This window comes from Coregonus lavaretus (genome assembly GCF_964263955.1).
Source record: "Coregonus lavaretus genome assembly, chromosome: 2".
NCBI lineage: Eukaryota > Metazoa > Chordata > Actinopteri > Salmoniformes > Salmonidae > Coregonus > Coregonus lavaretus.
Window position 1 is genome coordinate 69,673,117 of NC_139989.1, and position 22,848 is coordinate 69,695,964.

Genomic DNA, 22,848 nt, shown 5'->3' on the forward strand with positions numbered 1-22,848 from the left:
TGAAGTGTTTGTATGGCCTGTGCAGAGAGGAGAGAACAGGGATAGACAGACACATAGTTGACAGGCTACAGAGAAAGGCTACAATAATGCAAAGGAGATCGGAATGAAATGAACTAAACATCTGGGAAAGCGAGAGAGTGGGGCCTCCCTCACTTACGTTTCACTGAAACACTCAAATAAAACTCTCCCAACTTCCACTTTAGAAATTATAATTGTTGTAAACTACAGCGGTTCAATGTTTCTAGGAATAGACTCTAACTTAGTTTATTCAGCTAGCTAACTTGGTACACCGAATCATATGACGCCAAAGCCAACTAGCATGCCAGCCTCCAATAACACGGTTTAGCACCAATACTCGGTTACAACAAACCACCAGTGTGTTAACACGCCAAGCAGATCATTCGTGTCCATGTCTAACGTTGTGTAACGTTTTGGGGTGGTTTTGACAGTTTGAGTGAGTACGTCGTCAACTTATTCAGCCAGTTAGTTAGCTAGAATAGTTAGCATACTAGCTAGCCATTGCTCTCTGCCAACGACTAACCCCTCCTCCCACGGCACGAACACACAGAGAGCCAAGCTAACGTTAGCTAGTCACCCATGTCCCGAATTCCCTTGAATTCCCTGCTGGCCTGGTCCCAGATCTGTTTGTGCTCTTGCCAACTCTAGCTCTTCTGACTATTCTTCTCAACTGTGACAACATGTTGTGATTATTGTCAGGTACCAAGCCTCATCAGGATGTGATTGGAGATGAGAGGATCACAATCATCCCAATCGCGGAAGTTAAAGGACTCCAAGGTACTGGAACTGATCTGGGACTATGTTTACAGCATTTACCATTACCGTATATTAATTTATGCCATATTACCATATATTTATGCCATATTACCAAATGTTTATTTATGCAATATTATCATATACATTACCGTTCAAAAGTTTTAGAACACCTACTCATTCAAGGGTTTTTCTTTATTTTTACTATTTTCTACATTGTAGAATAATAGTGAAGACATAAAAACTTTGAAATAACACATTTGGAATCATGTAGTAACCAAAAAAGTGTTAAATAAATTAAAATATATTTTATATTTGAGATTCTTAAAATAGCCACCATTTGCCTTGATGACAGCTTTGCACACTCTTGGCATTCTCTCAACCAGCTTCACCTGGAATGCTTTTCCAACAGTCTTGAAGGAGTTCCCACATATGCCGAGCACTTGTTGGCTGCTTTTCCTTCACCCTGCGGTCCGACTCATCCCAAACCATCTCAATTTGGTTGAGGTCGGGGGATTGTGGATGCCAGGTCATCTGATGCAGCACTCCATCACTCTCCTTCTTGGTAAAATAGCCCTTACACAGCCTGGAGGTGTGTTGGGTCATTGTCCTGTTGAAAAACAAATGATAGTCCCACTAAGCCCAAACCAGATGGGATGGCGTATCGCTGCAGAATGCTGTGGTAGCCATGCTGGTTAAGTGTGCCTTGAATTCTAAATAAATCACAGACAGTGTCACCAGCAAAGCACCCCCACACCATCACACCTCCTCCTCCATGCTTTACGGTGGGAACCACACATGCAGAGATCATCCGTTCACCCACACGTCTCACAAAGACACGGCGATTGGAACCAAAAATCTCAAATTTTGACTCCAGACCAAAGGACACATTTCCACCAGTCTAATGTCCATTGCTCGTGTTTCTTGGCACAAGCAAGTCTCTTCTTCTTATTGATGTCCTTTAGTAGTGGTTTCTTTGCAGCAATTTGACCATGAAGGCCTGATTCACGCAGTCTCCTCTGAACAGTTGATGTTGAGATGTGTCTGTTACTTGAACTCTGTGAAGCATTTATTTGGGTTGCAATTTCTGAGGCTGGTAACTCTAATGACCTTATCCTTTGCAGCAGAGGTAACTCTTGGTATTCCATTCCTGTGTCGGTCCTCATGAGAGCCAGTTTCCTCATAGCACTTGATGGTTTTTGCGACTGCACTTGAAGAAACTTTAAAAGTTATTGAAATGTTCCGTATTGACTGACCTTCATGTCTTAAAGTAATGATGGACTGTCGTTTCTCTTTGCTTATTTGAGCTGTTCTTGCCATAATATGGACTTGGTCTTTTACCAAATAGGGTTATCTTCTGTATACCACCCTACCTTGTCACAACACAACTGATTGGCTCAAACGCATTAAGAAAGAAAGAAATTCCACAAATTAACTTTTTAAGAAGGCACACATGTTAATTGAAATGCATTCCAGGTGACTACCTCATGAAATTGGTTGAGAGAATGCCAAGAGTGTGCAAAGCTGTCATCAAGGCAAAGGGTGGCTATTTGAAGAATCTCAAATATAAAATATATTTAGATTTGTTTATCACTTTTTTGGTTACTACATGATTCCATATGTGTTATTTCATAGTTTTGATGTCTTCACTATTATTCTACAATGTAGAAAATAGTAAAAATAAAGAGAAACGCTGGAATGAGTAGGTGTTCTAAAACTTTTGACTGGTACTGTATATTATGGGCAGGATAGACTCTAACAATGAGAATTACTAATCACCCGTTGTATAACAGTAGTTAGGTCTTGAGTCTATCCCATAATATAGCCCAGGTCTGGTTCTGAGGGCCACTACCAGAGCACTGAGACATACTAAAAATCCATCTGTCTGTCTGTTTCCAGTGGGTCCTAGGATGGTGAGCTATGTTACCAAGGTGATTCTCCAGTCCCTGCAGCTTCTCCTGGTGTTGTTGAAGACTGACGTCCACTCCCATATTCTCATGCAGGTATTTCTACTACAATACAATAAACATGCTGTAAACGTTCCTACTTATTGACTGGAATAACTTGCAGAACAACCTGTGAACTTTCATTTATTCTATTCTGTTTTATTCGGTTCTATTCGGTTCTATAACCTGTTATGTCATGTGTCATGAGACATCTACAGATACTGCTGTGATTTCCCCCCCCAAAACAACTGGTAGGATGCTGTTTATGTGTCATGAGACATCTACAGATACTGCTGTTATTCCCCCACCGAAAACAACTGGTAGGATGCTGTTTATGTGTCATGAGACATCTACAGATACTGCTGTGATTTCCCCCCAAAAAACAACTGGTAGGATGCTGTTTATGTGACATGAGACATCTACAGATACTGCTGTGATTTCCCCCAAAAAAACAACTGGTAGGATGCTGTTTATGTGTCTTGCTTTAGTAAAGGTTGAATTTAATGTTGGTTTTAATTGTGTTTATTAAGGACCTGACCTGACATTCTATTCTATAAATTCTGTTCTATTCTGTTCTATCCCACACAAAAATTATCAATGGAAATCAAATTTATCAACCCATGGAGGTCTGGATTTGGAGTCACCCTCAAAATTAAAGTGGAAAACCACACCACAGGCTGATCCAACTTTGATGTAATGTCCTTAAAACAAGTCAAAATGAGGCTCAGTAGTGTGTGTGGCATCCACGTGCCTGTATGACCTCCCTACAACGCCTGGGCATGCTCCTGATGAGGTGGCGGATGGTCTCCTGAGGGATCTCCTCCCAGACCTGGACTAAAGCATCCGCCAACTCCTGGACAGTCTGTGGTGCAACGTGGCGTTGGTGGATGGAGCGAGACATGATGTCCCAGATGTGCTCAATTGGATTCAGGTCTGGAGAACGGGCGGGCCAGTCCATAGCATCAATGCCTTCCTCTTGCAGGAACTGCTGACACACTCCAGCCACATGAGGTCTAGCATTGTCTTGCATTAGGAGGAACCCAGGGCCAACCGCACCAGCATATGGTCTCACAAGGGGTCTGAGGATCTCATCTTGGTACCTAATGGCAGTCAGGCTACCTCTGGCGAGCACATGGAGGGCTGTGCGGCCCCCCAAAGAAATGCTACCCCACACCATGACTGACCCACCGCCAAACCGGTCATGCTGGAGGATGTTGCAGGCAGCAGAACGTACTCCACGGCGTCTCCAGACTCGGTCACGTCTGTCACATGTGCTCAGTGTGAACCTGCTTTCATCTGTGAAGAGCACAGGGCGCCAGTGGCGAATTTTCCAATCTTGGTGTTCTCTGGCAAATGCCAATCGTCCTGCACGGTGTTGGGCTGTAAGCACAACCCCCACCTGTGGGCGTCGGGCCCTCATACCACCCTCATGGAGTCTGTTTCTGACCGTTTGAGCAGACACATGCACATTTGTGGCCTGCTGGAGGTCATTTTGCAGGGCTCTGGCAGTGCACCTCCTTGCACAAAGGCGGAGGTAGCGGTCCTGCTGCTGGGTTGTTGCCCTCCTACGGCCTCCTCCACGTCTCCTGATATACTGGCCTGTCTCCTGGTAGCGCCTCCATGCTCTGGACACTACGCTGACAGACACAGCAAACCTTCTTGCCACAGCTCGCATTATTGTGCCATTCTGGATGAGCTGCACTACCTGAGCCACTTGTGTGGGTTGTAGACTCCGTCTCATGCTACCACTAGAGTGAAAGCACCGCCAGCATTCAAAAGTGACCAAAACATCAGCCAGGAAGCATAGGAACTGAGAAGTGGTCTGTGGTCACCACCTGCAGAACCACTTCTTTATTGGGGGTGTCTTGCTAATTGCCTATAATTTCCACCTGTTGTCTATTCCATTTGCACAACAGCATGTGAAATGTATTGTCAATCAGTGTTGCTTCCTAAGTGGACAGTTTGATTTCACAGAAGTGTGATTGACTTGGAGTTACATTGTGTTGTTTAAGTGTTCCCTTTATTTTTTTGAGCAGTGTATTATACTGCTATTCTTATTCTATTCTGTTCAGTTGTACTTGCCTCCTCCCCCAGAACCCTCCAGGACTGCCCAGTATAGTGGTGACATTGCTGGTGTTATTGACCTCCTCCCCCAGAACCCTCCAGGACTGCCCAGTATATTGTTGACATGGCTGGTGTGTTATTGACCTCCTCCCCCAGAACCCTCCAGGACTGCCCAGTATAGTGGTGACATTGCTGGTGTTATTGACCTCCTCCCCCAGAAACCTCCAGGACTGCCCAGTATAGTGGTGACATGGCTGGTGTTATTGACCTCCTCCCCCAGAACCCTCCAGGACTGCCCAGTATATTGTTGACATGGCTGGTGTGTTATTGACCTCCTCCCCCAGAACCCTCCAGGACTGCCCAGTATAGTGTTGACATGGCTGGTGTGTTATTGACCTCCTCCCCCAGAACCCTCCAGGACTGCCCGGTATAGTGGTGACATGGCTGGTGTGTGGTCTGAGAGGAACAAGGTTCATCATTGAATGGCACAACTACGGCTACACCATCATGGCCCTCTCACACGGCCCGGACCACCCCATCGTCAGGCTGGCACAGTGGTCAGTAACGTCACCATGGCTGAGTCCCAAATGGATCCCTATCCCCTATATACAGTGCATTCGGAATGTATTCAGTCCCCATCCCTTTTTCCAAATGTTGTTACATTACAGCCTTATTCTAAAATGGATGAAATAAAACATTTTCTTCATCAATCTACACACAATACCCCATAATGACAAAGCGAAAACAGTTTTTTTGAAATTTTTTCAAATGTATAAAACATAAAAACAGATACCTTATTTACATAAGTATTCAGACAATTTTGCTATGAGAAATTGAGCTCAGGTGCATCCTGTTTCCATTATTCATCCTTGAGATGTTTCTACAACTTGATTGGAGTCCACCTGTGCTAAATGAAATTGATTGGACATGATTTGGAAAGGCACACACCTGTCTATATAAGGTCCCACAGTTGACAGTGCATGTCAGAGCAAAAACCAAGCCATGAGGTTGAAGGAATTGTCCGTAGAGCTCCGAGACAGGATTGTGTCAAAGCACAGATCTGGGGAAGGGTACCAAAAAATGTCTGCAGCATTGAAGATCCCCAAGAACACAGTGGCCTCCATCATTCTTAAACGGAAGAAGTTTGGAACCACCAAGACCCTTCCTAGAGCTGGCCACCAGGCCAAACTGAGCAATCGGGGGAGAAGGGCCTTGGTCAGGGAGGTGACCAAGAACCCGATGGTCACTCTGAGCTCCAGAGTTCCTCTGTGGAGATGCGAGAACCTTCCAGAAGGACGAACATCTCTGCAGCACTCCACCAATCAGGCCAGACGGAAGCCACTCCTCAGTAAAAGGCACATGACAGCCTGCTTGGAGTTTGCCAAAAGGAACCTAAAGACTCTCAGACCATGAGAAACAACATTTCCTGTCTGATGAAACCAAGATTAAACTCTTTGGCCTGAATGCCAAGCGTCACGTCTGGAGGAAACCTGGCACCAGCCCTACGGTGAAGAATGGTGGTGGCAGCATCATGCTGTGGGGATGTTTTTCAGCGGCAGGGACTGGGAGACTAGTCAGGATCGAGGGAAAGATGAATGGAGCAAAGTACAAAGAGATCCTTGATGAAAACCTGCTCCAGAGCGCTTAGGACCTCAGACTGGGGCGAAGGGTCACCTTCCAACAGGACAACGATCCTAAGTACACAGCCAAGACAATGCAGGAGTGGCTTTGGGACAAGTCTCTGAATGTCCTTGAGTGGCCCAGCCAGAGCCCGGACTTGAACCCGATCGAAGATCTCTGGAGAGACCTGAAAATAGCTGTGCAGCAACGCTCCCCATCCAACCTGACAGAGTTTGAGAGGATCTGCAGAGAAGAATGTGAGAAACTCCCCAAATACAGGTGTGCCAAGCTTGTAGCGTCATACCCAAAAAGATCAGAGGCTGTAATCGCTGCCAAAGGTGCTTCAACAAAGTACTGAGTAAAGGGTCTATATACTAATGTAAATGTCATATTTCAGTTTTATTATATTTTATACATTTGCAAAAATGTCTACAATACTGTCCATCAAGAAACGCTTGTTCCTGTCCCTGCCCGTCTACGACCCATGTTCTTGTCCCCTGCCCCGTCTACGACCCATGTTATTGTCCCCTGCCCCGTCTACGACCCATGTTCTTGTCCCCTGTCCCGTCTACGAACCATGTTCTTGTGCCCTGCCCTGTCTACGACCCATGTTCTTGTCCCCTGCCCTGTCTACGACCCATGTTCTTGTCCCCTGCCCTGTCTACGACCCATGTTCTTGTCCCCTGCCCTGTTTACGACCCATGTTCTTGTCCCCTGCCCTGTCTACGACCCATGTTCTTGTCCCTTGCCTTGTCTCTGGCAGGTATGAGCAGTTGTTTGGGCGATTCTCCAGCCATAACCTTTGTGTCACCAACGCTATGAAGGAAGACCTTCAGAACAACTGGAACATCAAGTAAGGACTGTTTTACATTCAACATCAGTCTGTCAATCCATCCATCCATCCATCCGTAGATAGATGGATAGATAGATAGATAGATAGACGTACAGACAGACGGACGGACGGACAAACAGGTACAGACGGACAGACGGACGGGCGGACAGATAGATGCAAAGTGGGGAGTCTGAATCTATCCCTGTCATCCTCATCGGTTCCCCTTGGCTATATACCTAGTTAGCCATAACTAAACCCTTGATGTTAACATGTCTTAAGGGTCTGGACAGGTATCAGCAGTGTAGTGGCAAACCTTCCGCCGTATTGCTTCCACTTTACATATCTGGGTTAGGACCAAGGGGAGGGTGGGCGATGGACTTGGGACTGGAAGTAGCCATATCTACAGACATGACAGGATGTGGAGACATAACTACAGACATGACAGGATGTGGAGACATATCTACAGACATGACAGGATGTGGAGACATACCTACAGACATGACAGGATGTGGAGACATACCTACAGACATGACAGGATGTGGAGACATACCTACAGACATGACAGGATGTGGAGACATACCTACAGACATGACAGGATGTGGAGACATACCTACAGACATGACAGGATGTGGAGACATACCTACAGACATGACAGGATGTGGAGACATACCTACAGACATGACAGGATGTGGAGACATACCTACAGACATGACAGGATGTGGAGACATACCTACAGACATGACAGGATGTGGAGACATACCTACAGACATGACAGGATGTGGAGACATATCTACAGACATGACAGGATGTGGAGACATCTACAGACATGACAGGATGTGGAGACATCTACAGACATGACATGATGTGGAGACATCTACAGACATGACAGGATGTGGAGACATCTACAGACATGACAGGATGTGGAGACATCTACAGACATGACATGATGTGGAGACATCTACAGACATGACAGGATGTGGAGACATACCTACATGACATGACAGGATGTGGAGACATACCTACATGACATGACAGGATGTGGAGACATACCTACATGACATGACAGGATGTGGAGACATATCTACATGGCATGACAGGATGTGGAGACATATCTACATGACATGACAGGATGTGGAGACATACCTACAGACATGACAGGATGTGGAGACATATCTACATGACATGACAGGATGTGGAGACATATCTACAGACATGACAGGATGTGGAGACATATCTACAGACATGACAGGATGTGGAGACATCTACAGACATGACATGATGTGGAGACATCTACAGACATGACAGGATGTGGAGACATCTATAGACATGACAGCATGTGGAGACATACCTACATGACATGACAGGATGTGGAGACATACCTACAGACATGACAGGATGTGGAGACATATATACATGACATGACAGGATGTGGAAACATACCTACAGACATGACAGGATGTGGAGACATATCTACATGACATGACAGGATGTGGAGACATATCTACAGACATGACAGGATGTGGAGACATACCTACAGACATGACAGGATGTGGAGACATACCTACAGACATGACAGGATGTGGAGACATATCTACAGACATGACAGGATGTAGAGACATATCTACAGACATGACAGGATGTGGAGACATACCTACAGACATGACAGGATGTGGAGACATACCTACAGACATGACAGGATGTGGAGACATACCTACAGACATGACGGGATGTGGAGACATATCTACATGACATGACAGGATGTGGAGACATACCTACAGACATGACAGGATGTGGAGACATATCTACAGACATGACAGAATGTGGAGACATCTACAGACATGACAGGATGTGGAGACATCTACAGACATGACAGGATGTGGAGACATCTACAGACATGACAGGATGTGGAGACATACCTACAGACATGACAGGATGTGGAGACATACCTACAGACATGACAGGATGTGGAGACATACCTACATGACATGACAGAATGTGGAGACATCTACAGACATGACAGGATGTGGAGACATCTACAGACATGACAGGATGTGGAGACATCTACAGACATGACAGGATGTGGAGACATACCTACAGACATGACAGGATGTGGAGACATACCTACAGACATGACAGGATGTGGAGACATACCTACATGACATGACAGGATGTGGAAACATATCTACAGACATGACAGGATGTGGAGACATATCTACATGACATGACAGGATGTGGAGACATATCTACATGACATGACAGGATGCGGAGACATATCTACATGACATGACAGGATGTGGAGACATACCTACAGGCATGACAGGATGTGGAGACATATCTACATGACATGACAGGATGTGAAGACATATCTACAGACATGACAGGATGTGGAGACATACCTACAGACATGACAGGATGTGGAGACATATCTACAGACATGACAGGATGTGGAGACATACCTACAGACATGACAGGATGTGGAGACATACCTACAGACATGACAGGATGTGGATACATACCTACAGACATGACAGGATGTGGAGACATACCTACAGACATGACAGGATGTGGAGACATACCTACAGACATGACAGGATGTGGAGACATACCTACAGACATGACAGGATGTGGAGACATACCTACAGACATGACAGGATGTGGAGACATACCTACAGACATGAAAGGATGTGGAGACATACCTACAGACATGACAGGATGTGGAGACATACCTACAGACATGACGGGATGTGGAGACATATCTACAGAGATGACGGGATGTGGAGACATATCTACAGACATGACGGGATGTGGAGACATACCTACAGACATGACGGGATGTGGAGACATACCTACAGACATGACAGGATGTGGAGACATACCTACAGACATGACAGGATGTGGAGATATACCTACAGACATGACAGGATGTGGAGACATACCTACAGACATGACAGGATGTGGAGACATACCTACAGACATGACAGGATGTGGAGACATCTACAGACATGACAGGATGTGGAGACATACCTACAGACATGACAGGATGTGGAGACATACCTACAGACATGACAGGATGTGGAGACATACCTACATGACATGACAGGATGTGGAAACATATCTACAGACATGACAGGATGTGGAGACATATCTACATGACATGACAGGATGTGGAGACATATCTACATGACATGACAGGATGCGGAGACATATCTACATGACATGACAGGATGTGGAGACATATCTACAGACATGACAGGATGTGGAGACATACCTACAGACATGACAGGATGTGGAGACATACCTACAGACATGACAGGATGTGGAGACATATCTACAGACATGACAGGATGTAGAGACATATCTACAGACATGACAGGATGTGGAGACATCTATAGACATGACAGGATGTGGAGACATACCTACATGACATGACAGGATGTGGAGACATACCTACAGACATGACAGGATGTGGAGACATATATACATGACATGACAGGATGTGGAAACATACCTACAGACATGACAGGATGTGGAGACATATCTACATGACATGACAGGATGTGGAGACATATCTACAGACATGACAGGATGTGGAGACATACCTACAGACATGACAGGATGTGGAGACATACCTACAGACATGACAGGATGTGAAGACATATCTACAGACATGACAGGATGTAGAGACATATCTACAGACATGACAGGATGAGGAGACATACCTACAGACATGACAGGATGTGGAGACATACCTACAGACATGACAGGATGTGGAGACATACCTACAGACATGACGGGATGTGGAGACATATCTACATGACATGACAGGATGTGGAGACATACCTACAGACATGACAGGATGTGGAGACATATCTACATGCCATGACAGGATGTGGAGACATATCTACAGACATGACAGGATGTGGAGACATACCTACAGACATGACAGGATGTGGAGACATACCTACAGACATGACAGGATGTGGAGACATATCTACAGACATGACAGGATGTAGAGACATATCTACAGACATGACAGGATGTGGAGACATACCTACAGACATGACAGGATGTGGAGACATACCTACAGACATGACAGGATGTGGAGACATATATACATGACATGACAGGATGTGGAGACATACCTACAGACATGACAGGATGTGGAGACATATCTACATGACATGACAGGATGTGGAGACATATCTACAGACATGACAGGATGTAGAGACATATCTACAGACATGACAGGATGTGGAGACATACCTACAGACATGACAGGATGTGGAGACATACCTACAGACATGACAGGATGTGGAGACATACCTACAGACATGACGGGATGTGGAGACATATCTACATGACATGACGGGATGTGGAGACATACCTACAGACATGACAGGATGTGGAGACATATCTACAGACATGACAGAATGTGGATACATCTACAGACATGACAGGATGTGGAGACATCTACAGACATGACAGGATGTGGAGACATCTACAGACTTTACAGGATGTGGAGACATACCTACAGACATGACAGGATGTGGAGACATACCTACATGACATGACAGGATGTGGAGACATATCTACATACATGACAGGATGTGGAGACATATCTACATGACATGACAGGATGTGGAGACATATCTACATGACATGACAGGATGCGGAGACATATCTACATGACATGACAGGATGTGGAGACATACCTACAGATATGACAGGATGTGGAGACATATCTACATGACATGACAGGATGTGGAGACATATCTACAGACATGACAGGATGTAGAGACATATCTACAGACATGACAGGATGTGGAGACATACCTACAGACATGACAGGATGTGGAGACATACCTACAGACATGACAGGATGTGGAGACATACCTACAGACATGACGGGATGTGGAGACATATCTACATGACATGACAGGATGTGGAGACATACCTACAGACATGACAGGATGTGGAGACATATCTACAGACATGACAGAATGTGGAGACATCTACAGACATGACAGGATGTGGAGACATCTACAGACATGACAGGATGTGGAGACATCTACAGACATGACAGGATGTGGAGACATACCTACAGACATGACAGGATGTGGAGACATACCTACAGACATGACAGGATGTGGAGACATACCTACATGACATGACAGGATGTGGAAACATATCTACAGACATGACAGGATGTGGAGACATATCTACATGACATGACAGGATGTGGAGACATATCTACATGACATGACAGGATGCGGAGACATATCTACATGACATGACAGGATGTGGAGACATATCTACAGACATGACAGGATGTGGAGACATACCTACAGACATGACAGGATGTGGAGACATACCTACAGACATGACAGGATGTGGAGACATATCTACAGACATGACAGGATGTAGAGACATATCTACAGACATGACAGGATGTGGAGACATCTATAGACATGACAGGATGTGGAGACATACCTACATGACATGACAGGATGTGGAGACATACCTACAGACATGACAGGATGTGGAGACATATATACATGACATGACAGGATGTGGAAACATACCTACAGACATGACAGGATGTGGAGACATATCTACATGACATGACAGGATGTGGAGACATATCTACAGACATGACAGGATGTGGAGACATACCTACAGACATGACAGGATGTGGAGACATACCTACAGACATGACAGGATGTGAAGACATATCTACAGACATGACAGGATGTAGAGACATATCTACAGACATGACAGGATGAGGAGACATACCTACAGACATGACAGGATGTGGAGACATACCTACAGACATGACAGGATGTGGAGACATACCTACAGACATGACGGGATGTGGAGACATATCTACATGACATGACAGGATGTGGAGACATACCTACAGACATGACAGGATGTGGAGACATATCTACAGACATGACAGAATGTGGAGACATCTACAGACATGACAGGATGTGGAGACATCTACAGACATGACAGGATGTGGAGACATCTACAGACATGACAGGATGTGGAGACATACCTACAGACATGACAGGATGTGGAGACATACCTACAGACATGACAGGATGTGGAGACATACCTACATGACATGACAGGATGTGGAAACATATCTACAGACATGACAGGATGTGGAGACATATCTACATGACATGACAGGATGTCGAGACATATCTACATGACATGACAGGATGCGGAGACATATCTACATGACATGACAGGATGTGGAGACATACCTACAGGCATGACAGGATGTGGAGACATATCTACATGACATGACAGGATGTGAAGACATATCTACAGACATGACAGGATGTGGAGACATACCTACAGACATGACAGGATGTGGAGACATATCTACAGACATGACAGGATGTGGAGACATACCTACAGACATGACAGGATGTGGAGACATACCTACAGACATGACAGGATGTGGATACATACCTACAGACATGACAGGATGTGGAGACATACCTACAGACATGACAGGATGTGGAGACATACCTACAGACATGACAGGATGTGGAGACATACCTACAGACATGAAAGGATGTGGAGACATACCTACAGACATGACAGGATGTGGAGACATACCTACAGACATGACGGGATGTGGAGATATATCTACAGACATGACGGGATGTGGAGACATATCTACAGACATGACAGGATGTGGAGACATACCTACAGACATGACAGGATGTGGAGACATATCTACATGACATGACAGGATGTGGAGACATATCTACATGACATGACAGGATGTGGAGACATACCTACAGACATGACAGGATGTGGAGACATATCCACAGACATGACAGGATGTGGAGACATCTACAGACATGACAGGATGTGGAGACATCTACAGACATGACAGGATGTGGAGACATACCTACAGACATGACAGGATGTGGAGACATCTACAGACATGACAGGATGTGGAGACATACCTACATGACATGACAGGATGTGGAGACATACCTACAGACATGACAGGATGTGGAGACATATCTACATGACATGACAGTATGTGAAGACATATCTACAGACATGACAGGATGTGGAGACATACCTACAGACATGACAGGATGTGGAGACATACCTACAGACATGACAGGATGTGGAGACATACCTACAGACATGACAGGATGTGGAGACATATATACATGACATGACAGGATGTGGAGACATACCTACAGACATGACAGGATGTGGAGACATATCTACATGACATGACAGGATGTGGAGACATATCTACAGACATGACAGGATGTGGAGACATACCTACAGACATGACAGGATGTGGAGACATACCTACAGACATGACAGGATGTGGAGACATATCTACAGACATGACAGGATGTAGAGACATATCTACAGACATGACAGGATGTGGAGACATACCTACAGACATGACAGGATGTGGAGACATACCTACAGACATGAAAGGATGTGGAGACATACCTACAGACATGACAGGATGTGGAGACATACCTACAGACATGACGGGATGTGGAGATATATCTACAGACATGACGGGATGTGGAGACATATCTACAGACATGACAGGATGTAGAGACATATCTACAGACATGACAGGATGTGGAGACATACCTACAGACATGACAGGATGTGGAGACATACCTACAGACATGACAGGATGTGGAGACATACCTACAGACATGACAGGATGTGGAGACATCTACAGACATGACAGGATGTGGAGACATACCTACATGACATGACAGGATGTGGAGACATACCTACAGACATGACAGGATGTGGAGACATACCTACAGACATGACAGGATGTGGAGACATACCTACAGACATGACAGGATGTGGAGACATACCTACAGACATGACAGGATGTGGAGACATATATACATGACATGACAGGATGTGGAGACATACCTACAGACATGACAGGATGTGGAGACATATCTACATGACATGACAGGATGTGGAGACATATCTACAGACATGACAGGATGTGGAGACATACCTACAGACATGACAGGATGTGGAGACATACCTACAGACATGACAGGATGTGGAGACATATCTACAGACATGACAGGATGTAGAGACATATCTACAGACATGACAGGATGTGGAGACATACCTACAGACATGACAGGATGTGGAGACATACCTACAGACATGACAGGATGTGGAGACATATCTACATGACATGACAGGATGTGGAGACATATCTACAGACATGACAGGATGTGGAGACATACCTACAGACATGACAGGATGTGGAGACATACCTACAGACATGACAGGATGTGGAGACATATCTACAGACATGACAGGATGTAGAGACATATCTACAGACATGACAGGATGTGGAGACATACCTACAGACATGACAGGATGTGGAGACATACCTACAGACATGAAAGGATGTGGAGACATACCTACAGACATGACAGGATGTGGAGACATACCTACAGACATGACGGGATGTGGAGATATATCTACAGACATGACGGGATGTGGAGACATATCTACAGACATGACAGGATGTGGAGACATACCTACAGACATGACAGGATGTGGAGACATATCTACATGACATGACAGGATGTGGAGACATATCTACATGACATGACAGGATGTGGAGACATACCTACAGACATGACAGGATGTGGAGACATATCCACAGACATGACAGGATGTGGAGACATCTACAGACATGACAGGATGTGGAGACATCTACAGACATGACAGGATGTGGAGACATACCTACAGACATGACAGGATGTGGAGACATCTACAGACATGACAGGATGTGGAGACATACCTACATGACATGACAGGATGTGGAGACATACCTACAGACATGACAGGATGTGGAGACATATCTACATGACATGACAGTATGTGAAGACATATCTACAGACATGACAGGATGTGGAGACATACCTACAGACATGACAGGATGTGGAGACATACCTACAGACATGACAGGATGTGGAGACATACCTACAGACATGACAGGATGTGGAGACATATATACATGACATGACAGGATGTGGAGACATACCTACAGACATGACAGGATGTGGAGACATATCTACATGACATGACAGGATGTGGAGACATATCTACAGACATGACAGGATGTGGAGACATACCTACAGACATGACAGGATGTGGAGACATACCTACAGACATGACAGGATGTGGAGACATATCTACAGACATGACAGGATGTAGAGACATATCTACAGACATGACAGGATGTGGAGACATACCTACAGACATGACAGGATGTGGAGACATACCTACAGACATGACAGGATGTGGAGACATACCTACAGACATGACAGGATGTGGAGACATACCTACAGACATGACGGGATGTGGAGACATATCTACATGACATGACGGGATGTGGAGACATACCTACAGACATGACAGGATGTGGAGACATATCTACAGACATGACAGAATGTGGAGACATCTACAGACATGACAGGATGTGGAGACATCTACAGACATGACAGGATGTGGAGACATCTACAGACATGACAGGATGTGGAGACATACCTACAGACATGACAGGATGTGGAGACATACCTACATAACATGACAGGATGTGGAGACATATCTACATGACATGACAGGATGTGGAGACATATCTACATGACATGACAGGATGCGGAGACATATCTACATGACATGACAGGATGTGGAGACATACCTACAGGCATGACAGGATGTGGAGACATATTTACATGACATGACAGGATGTGGAGACATACCTACAGACATGACAGGATAAGAGACATATCTACATGACATGACAGGATAAGAGACATATCTACATGACATTACAGGATGTGGAGACATATCTACAGACATGACAGGATGTGGAGACATACCTACAGACATGACAGGATGTGGAGACATACCTACAGACATGACAGGATGTGGAGACATATCTACAGACATGACAGGATGTAGAGACATATCTACAGACATGACAGGATGTGGAGACATACCTACAGACATGACAGGATGTGGAGACATATCTACAGACATGACAGGATGTGGAGACATACCTACAGACATGACAGGATGTGGAGACATACCTACAGACATGACAGGATGTGGAGACATATCTACAGACATGACAGGATGTAGAGACATATCTACAGACATGACAGGATGTGGAGACATACCTACAGACAGGATGTGGAGACATACCTACAGACATGACAGGATGTGGAGACATCTACAGACATGACAGGATGTGGAGACATACCTACAGACATGACGGGATGTGGAGACATATCTACATGACATGACGGGATGTGGAGACATACCTACAGACATGACAGGATGTGGAGACATATCTACAGACATGACATAATGTGGAGACATCTACAGACATGACAGGATGTGGAGACATCTACAGACATGACAGGATGTGGAGACATACCTACAGACATGACAGGATGTGGAGACATACCTACAGACATGACAGGATGTGGAGACATACCTACAGACATGACGGGATGTGGAGACATATCTACATGACATGACGGGATGTGGAGACATACCTACAGACATGACAGGATGTGGAGACATATCTACAGACATGACAGAATGTGGATACATCTACAGACATGACAGGATGTGGAGACATCTACAGACATGACAGGATGTGGAGACATCTACAGACATGACAGGATGTGGAGACATACCTACAGACATGACAGGATGTGGAGACATACCTACATGACATGACAGGATGTGGAGACATATCTACATACATGACAGGATGTGGAGACATATCTACATGACATGACAGGATGTGGAGACATATCTACATGACATGACAGGATGCGGAGACATATCTACATGACATGACAGGATGTGGAGACATACCTACAGATATGACAGGATGTGGAGACATATCTACATGACATGACAGTATGTGAAGACATATCTACAGACATGACAGGATGTGGAGACATACCTACAGACATGACAGGATGTGGAGACATACCTACAGACATGACAGGATGTGGAGACATACCTACAGACATGACAGGATGTGGAGACATATATACATGACATGACAGGATGTGGAGACATACCTACAGACATGACAGGATGTGGAGACATATCTACATGACATGACAGGATGTGGAGACATATCTACAGACATGACAGGATGTGGAGACATACCTACAGACATGACAGGATGTGGAGACATACCTACAGACATGACAGGATGTGGAGACATATCTACAGACATGACAGGATGTAGAGACATATCTACAGACATGACAGGATGTGGAGACATACCTACAGACATGACAGGATGTGGAGACATACCTACAGACATGACAGGATGTGGAGACATACCTACAGACATGACAGGATGTGGAGACATACCTACATAACATGACAGGATGTGGAGACATATCTACATGACATGACAGGATGTGGAGACATATCTACATGACATGACAGGATGCGGAGACATATCTACATGACATGACAGGATGTGGAGACATACCTACAGGCATGACAGGATGTGGAGACATATCTACATGACATGACAGGATGTGGAGACATACCTACAGACATGACAGGATAAGAGACATATCTACATGACATGACAGGATAAGAGACATATCTACATGACATTACAGGATGTGGAGACATATCTACAGACATGACAGGATGTGGAGACATACCTACAGACATGACAGGATGTGGAGACATACCTACAGACATGACAGGATGTGGAGACATATCTACAGACATGACAGGATGTAGAGACATATCTACAGACATGACAGGATGTGGAGACATACCTACAGACATGACAGGATGTGGAGACATATCTACAGACATGACAGGATGTGGAGACATACCTACAGACATGACAGGATGTGGAGACATACCTACAGACATGACAGGATGTGGAGACATATCTACAGACATGACAGGATGTAGAGACATATCTACAGACATGACAGGATGTGGAGACATACCTAGAGACAGGATGTGGAGACATACCTACAGACATGACAGGATGTGGAGACATCTACAGACATGACAGGATGTGGAGACATACCTACAGACATGACGGGATGTGGAGACATATCTACATGACATGACGGGATGTGGAGACATACCTACAGACATGACAGGATGTGGAGACATATCTACAGACATGACAGAATGTGGAGACATCTACAGACATGACAGGATGTGGAGACATCTACAGACATGACAGGATGTGGAGACATACCTACAGACATGACAGGATGTGGAGACATACCTACAGACATGACAGGATGTGGAGACATACCTACAGACATGACGGGATGTGGAGACATATCTACATGACATGACGGGATGTGGAGACATACCTACAGACATGACAGGATGTGGAGACATATCTACAGACATGACAGAATGTGGATACATCTACAGACATGACAGGATGTGGAGACATCTACAGACATGACAGGATGTGGAGACATCTACAGACATGACAGGATGTGGAGACATACCTACAGACATGACAGGATGTGGAGACATACCTACATGACATGACAGGATGTGGAGACATATCTACATACATGACAGGATGTGGAGACATATCTACATGACATGACAGGATGTGGAGACATATCTACATGACATGACAGGATGCGGAGACATATCTACATGACATGACAGGATGTGGAGACATACCTACAGATATGACAGGATGTGGAGACATATCTACATGACATGACAGTATGTGAAGACATATCTACAGACATGACAGGATGTGGAGACATACCTACAGACATGACAGGATGTGGAGACATACCTACAGACATGACAGGATGTGGAGACATACCTACAGACATGACAGGATGTGGAGACATATATACATGACATGACAGGATGTGGAGACATACCTACAGACATGACAGGATGTGGAGACATATCTACATGACATGACAGGATGTGGAGACATATCTACAGACATGACAGGATGTGGAGACATACCTACAGACATGACAGGATGTGGAGACATACCTACAGACATGACAGGATGTGGAGACATATCTACAGACATGACAGGATGTAGAGACATATCTACAGACATGACAGGATGTGGAGACATACCTACAGACATGACAGGATGTGGAGACATACCTACAGACATGACAGGATGTGGAGACATACCTACAGACATGACAGGATGTGGAGACATACCTACAGACATGACGGGATGTGGAGACATATCTACATGACATGACGGGATGTGGAGACATACCTACAGACATGACAGGATGTGGAGACATATCTACAGACATGACAGAATGTGGAGACATCTACAGACATGACAGGATGTGGAGACATCTACAGACATGACAGGATGTGGAGACATCTACAGACATGACAGGATGTGGAGACATACCTACAGACATGACAGGATGTGGAGACATACCTACATGACATGACAGGATGTGGAGACATATCTACATGACATGACAGGATGTGGAGACATATCTACTTGACATGACAGGATGCGGAGACATATCTACATGACATGACAGGATGTGGAGACATACCTACAGGCATGACAGGATGTGGAGACATATCTACATGACATGACAGGATGTGGAGACATACCTACAGACATGACAGGATAAGAGACATATCTACATGACATGACAGGATAAGAGACATATCTACATGACATTACAGGATGTGGAGACATATCTACAGACATGACAGGATGTGGAGACATACCTACAGACATGACAGGATGTGGAGACATACCTACAGACATGACAGGATGTGGAGACATATCTACAGACATGACAGGATGTAGAGACATATCTACAGACATGACAGGATGTGGAGACATACCTACAGACATGACAGGATGTGGAGACATATCTACAGACATGACAGGATGTGGAGACATACCTACAGACATGACAGGATGTGGAGACATACCTACAGACATGACAGGATGTGGAGACATATCTACAGACATGACAGGATGTAGAGACATATCTACAGACATGACAGGATGTGGAGACATACCTACAGACAGGATGTGGAGACATACCTACAGACATGACAGGATGTGGAGACATCTACAGACATGACAGGATGTGGAGACATACCTACAGACATGACGGGATGTGGAGACATATCTACATGACATGACGGGATGTGGAGACATACCTACAGACATGACCGGATGTGGAGACATATCTACAGACATGACAGAATGTGGAGACATCTACAGACATGACAGGATGTGGAGACATCTACAGACATGACAGGATGTGGAGACATACCTACAGACATGACAGGATGTGGAGACATACCTACATGACATGACAGGATGTGGAGACATATCTACATACATGACAGGATGTGGAGACATATCTACATGACATGACAGGATGTGGAGACATATCTACATGACATGACAGGATGCGGAGACATATCTACATGACATGACAGGATGTGGAGACATACCTACAGGCATGACAGGATGTGGAGACATATCTACAGACATGACGGGATGTGAAGACATATCTACAGACATGACAGGATGTGGAGACATACCTACAGACATGACAGGATGTGGAGACATACCTACAGACATGACAGGATGTGGAGACATATCTACAGACATGACAGGATGTGGAGACATACCTACAGACATGACAGGATGTGGAGACATACCTACAGACATGACAGGATGTGGATACATACCTACAGACATGACAGGATGTGGAGACATACCTACAGACATGACAGGATGTGGAGACATACCTACAGACATGACAGGATGTGCAGACATACCTACAGACATGACAGGATGTGGAGACATACCTACAGACATGACAGGATGTGGAGACATACCTACAGACATGACAGGATGTGGAGACATATCTACAGACATGACAGGATGTGGAGACATACCTACAGACATGACAGGATGTGGAGACATATCTACATGACATGACAGGATGTGGAGACATATCTACAGACATGACAGGATGTGGAGACATACCTACAGACATGACAGGATGTGGAGACATACCTACAGACATGACAGGATGTGGAGACATATCTACAGACATGACAGGATGTAGAGACATATCTACAGACATGACAGGATGTGGAGACATACCTACAGACATGACAGGATGTGGAGACATACCTACAGACATGACAGGATGTGGAGACATATATACATGACATGACAGGATGTGGAGACATATCTACAGACATGACAGGATGTAGAGACATATCTACAGACATGACAGGATGTGGAGACATACCTACAGACAGGATGTGGAGACATACCTACAGACATGACAGGATGTGGAGACATCTACAGACATGACAGGATGTGGAGACATACCTACAGACATGACGGGATGTGGAGACATATCTACATGACATGACGGGATGTGGAGACATACCTACAGACATGACAGGATGTGGAGACATATCTACAGACATGACAGAATGTGGAGACATCTACCGACATGACAGGATGTGGAGACATCTACA

General features: G+C 45.0%; 1 protein-coding gene across 1 annotated transcript in view; it reads left to right on the forward strand.

The window, feature by feature from the left end:
* Positions 1-715: 715 nt before the first annotated feature.
* The window catches only part of LOC311101867 (chitobiosyldiphosphodolichol beta-mannosyltransferase-like), a gene marked incomplete at its 3' end in the record, with an annotated part of 135,059 nt that continues 112,926 nt past the window's right edge, over positions 716-22,848 (forward strand). Inside the window, exons 1-4 of the mRNA XM_084143091.1 lie at positions 716-795; positions 2,671-2,774; positions 5,190-5,338; positions 7,165-7,254. Of these exons, the coding sequence (XP_083999217.1) occupies positions 2,682-2,774; positions 5,190-5,338; positions 7,165-7,254 (332 nt within the window). The 5' untranslated portion in view covers positions 716-795; positions 2,671-2,681. The remainder of the gene's footprint in view (positions 796-2,670; positions 2,775-5,189; positions 5,339-7,164; positions 7,255-22,848) is intronic.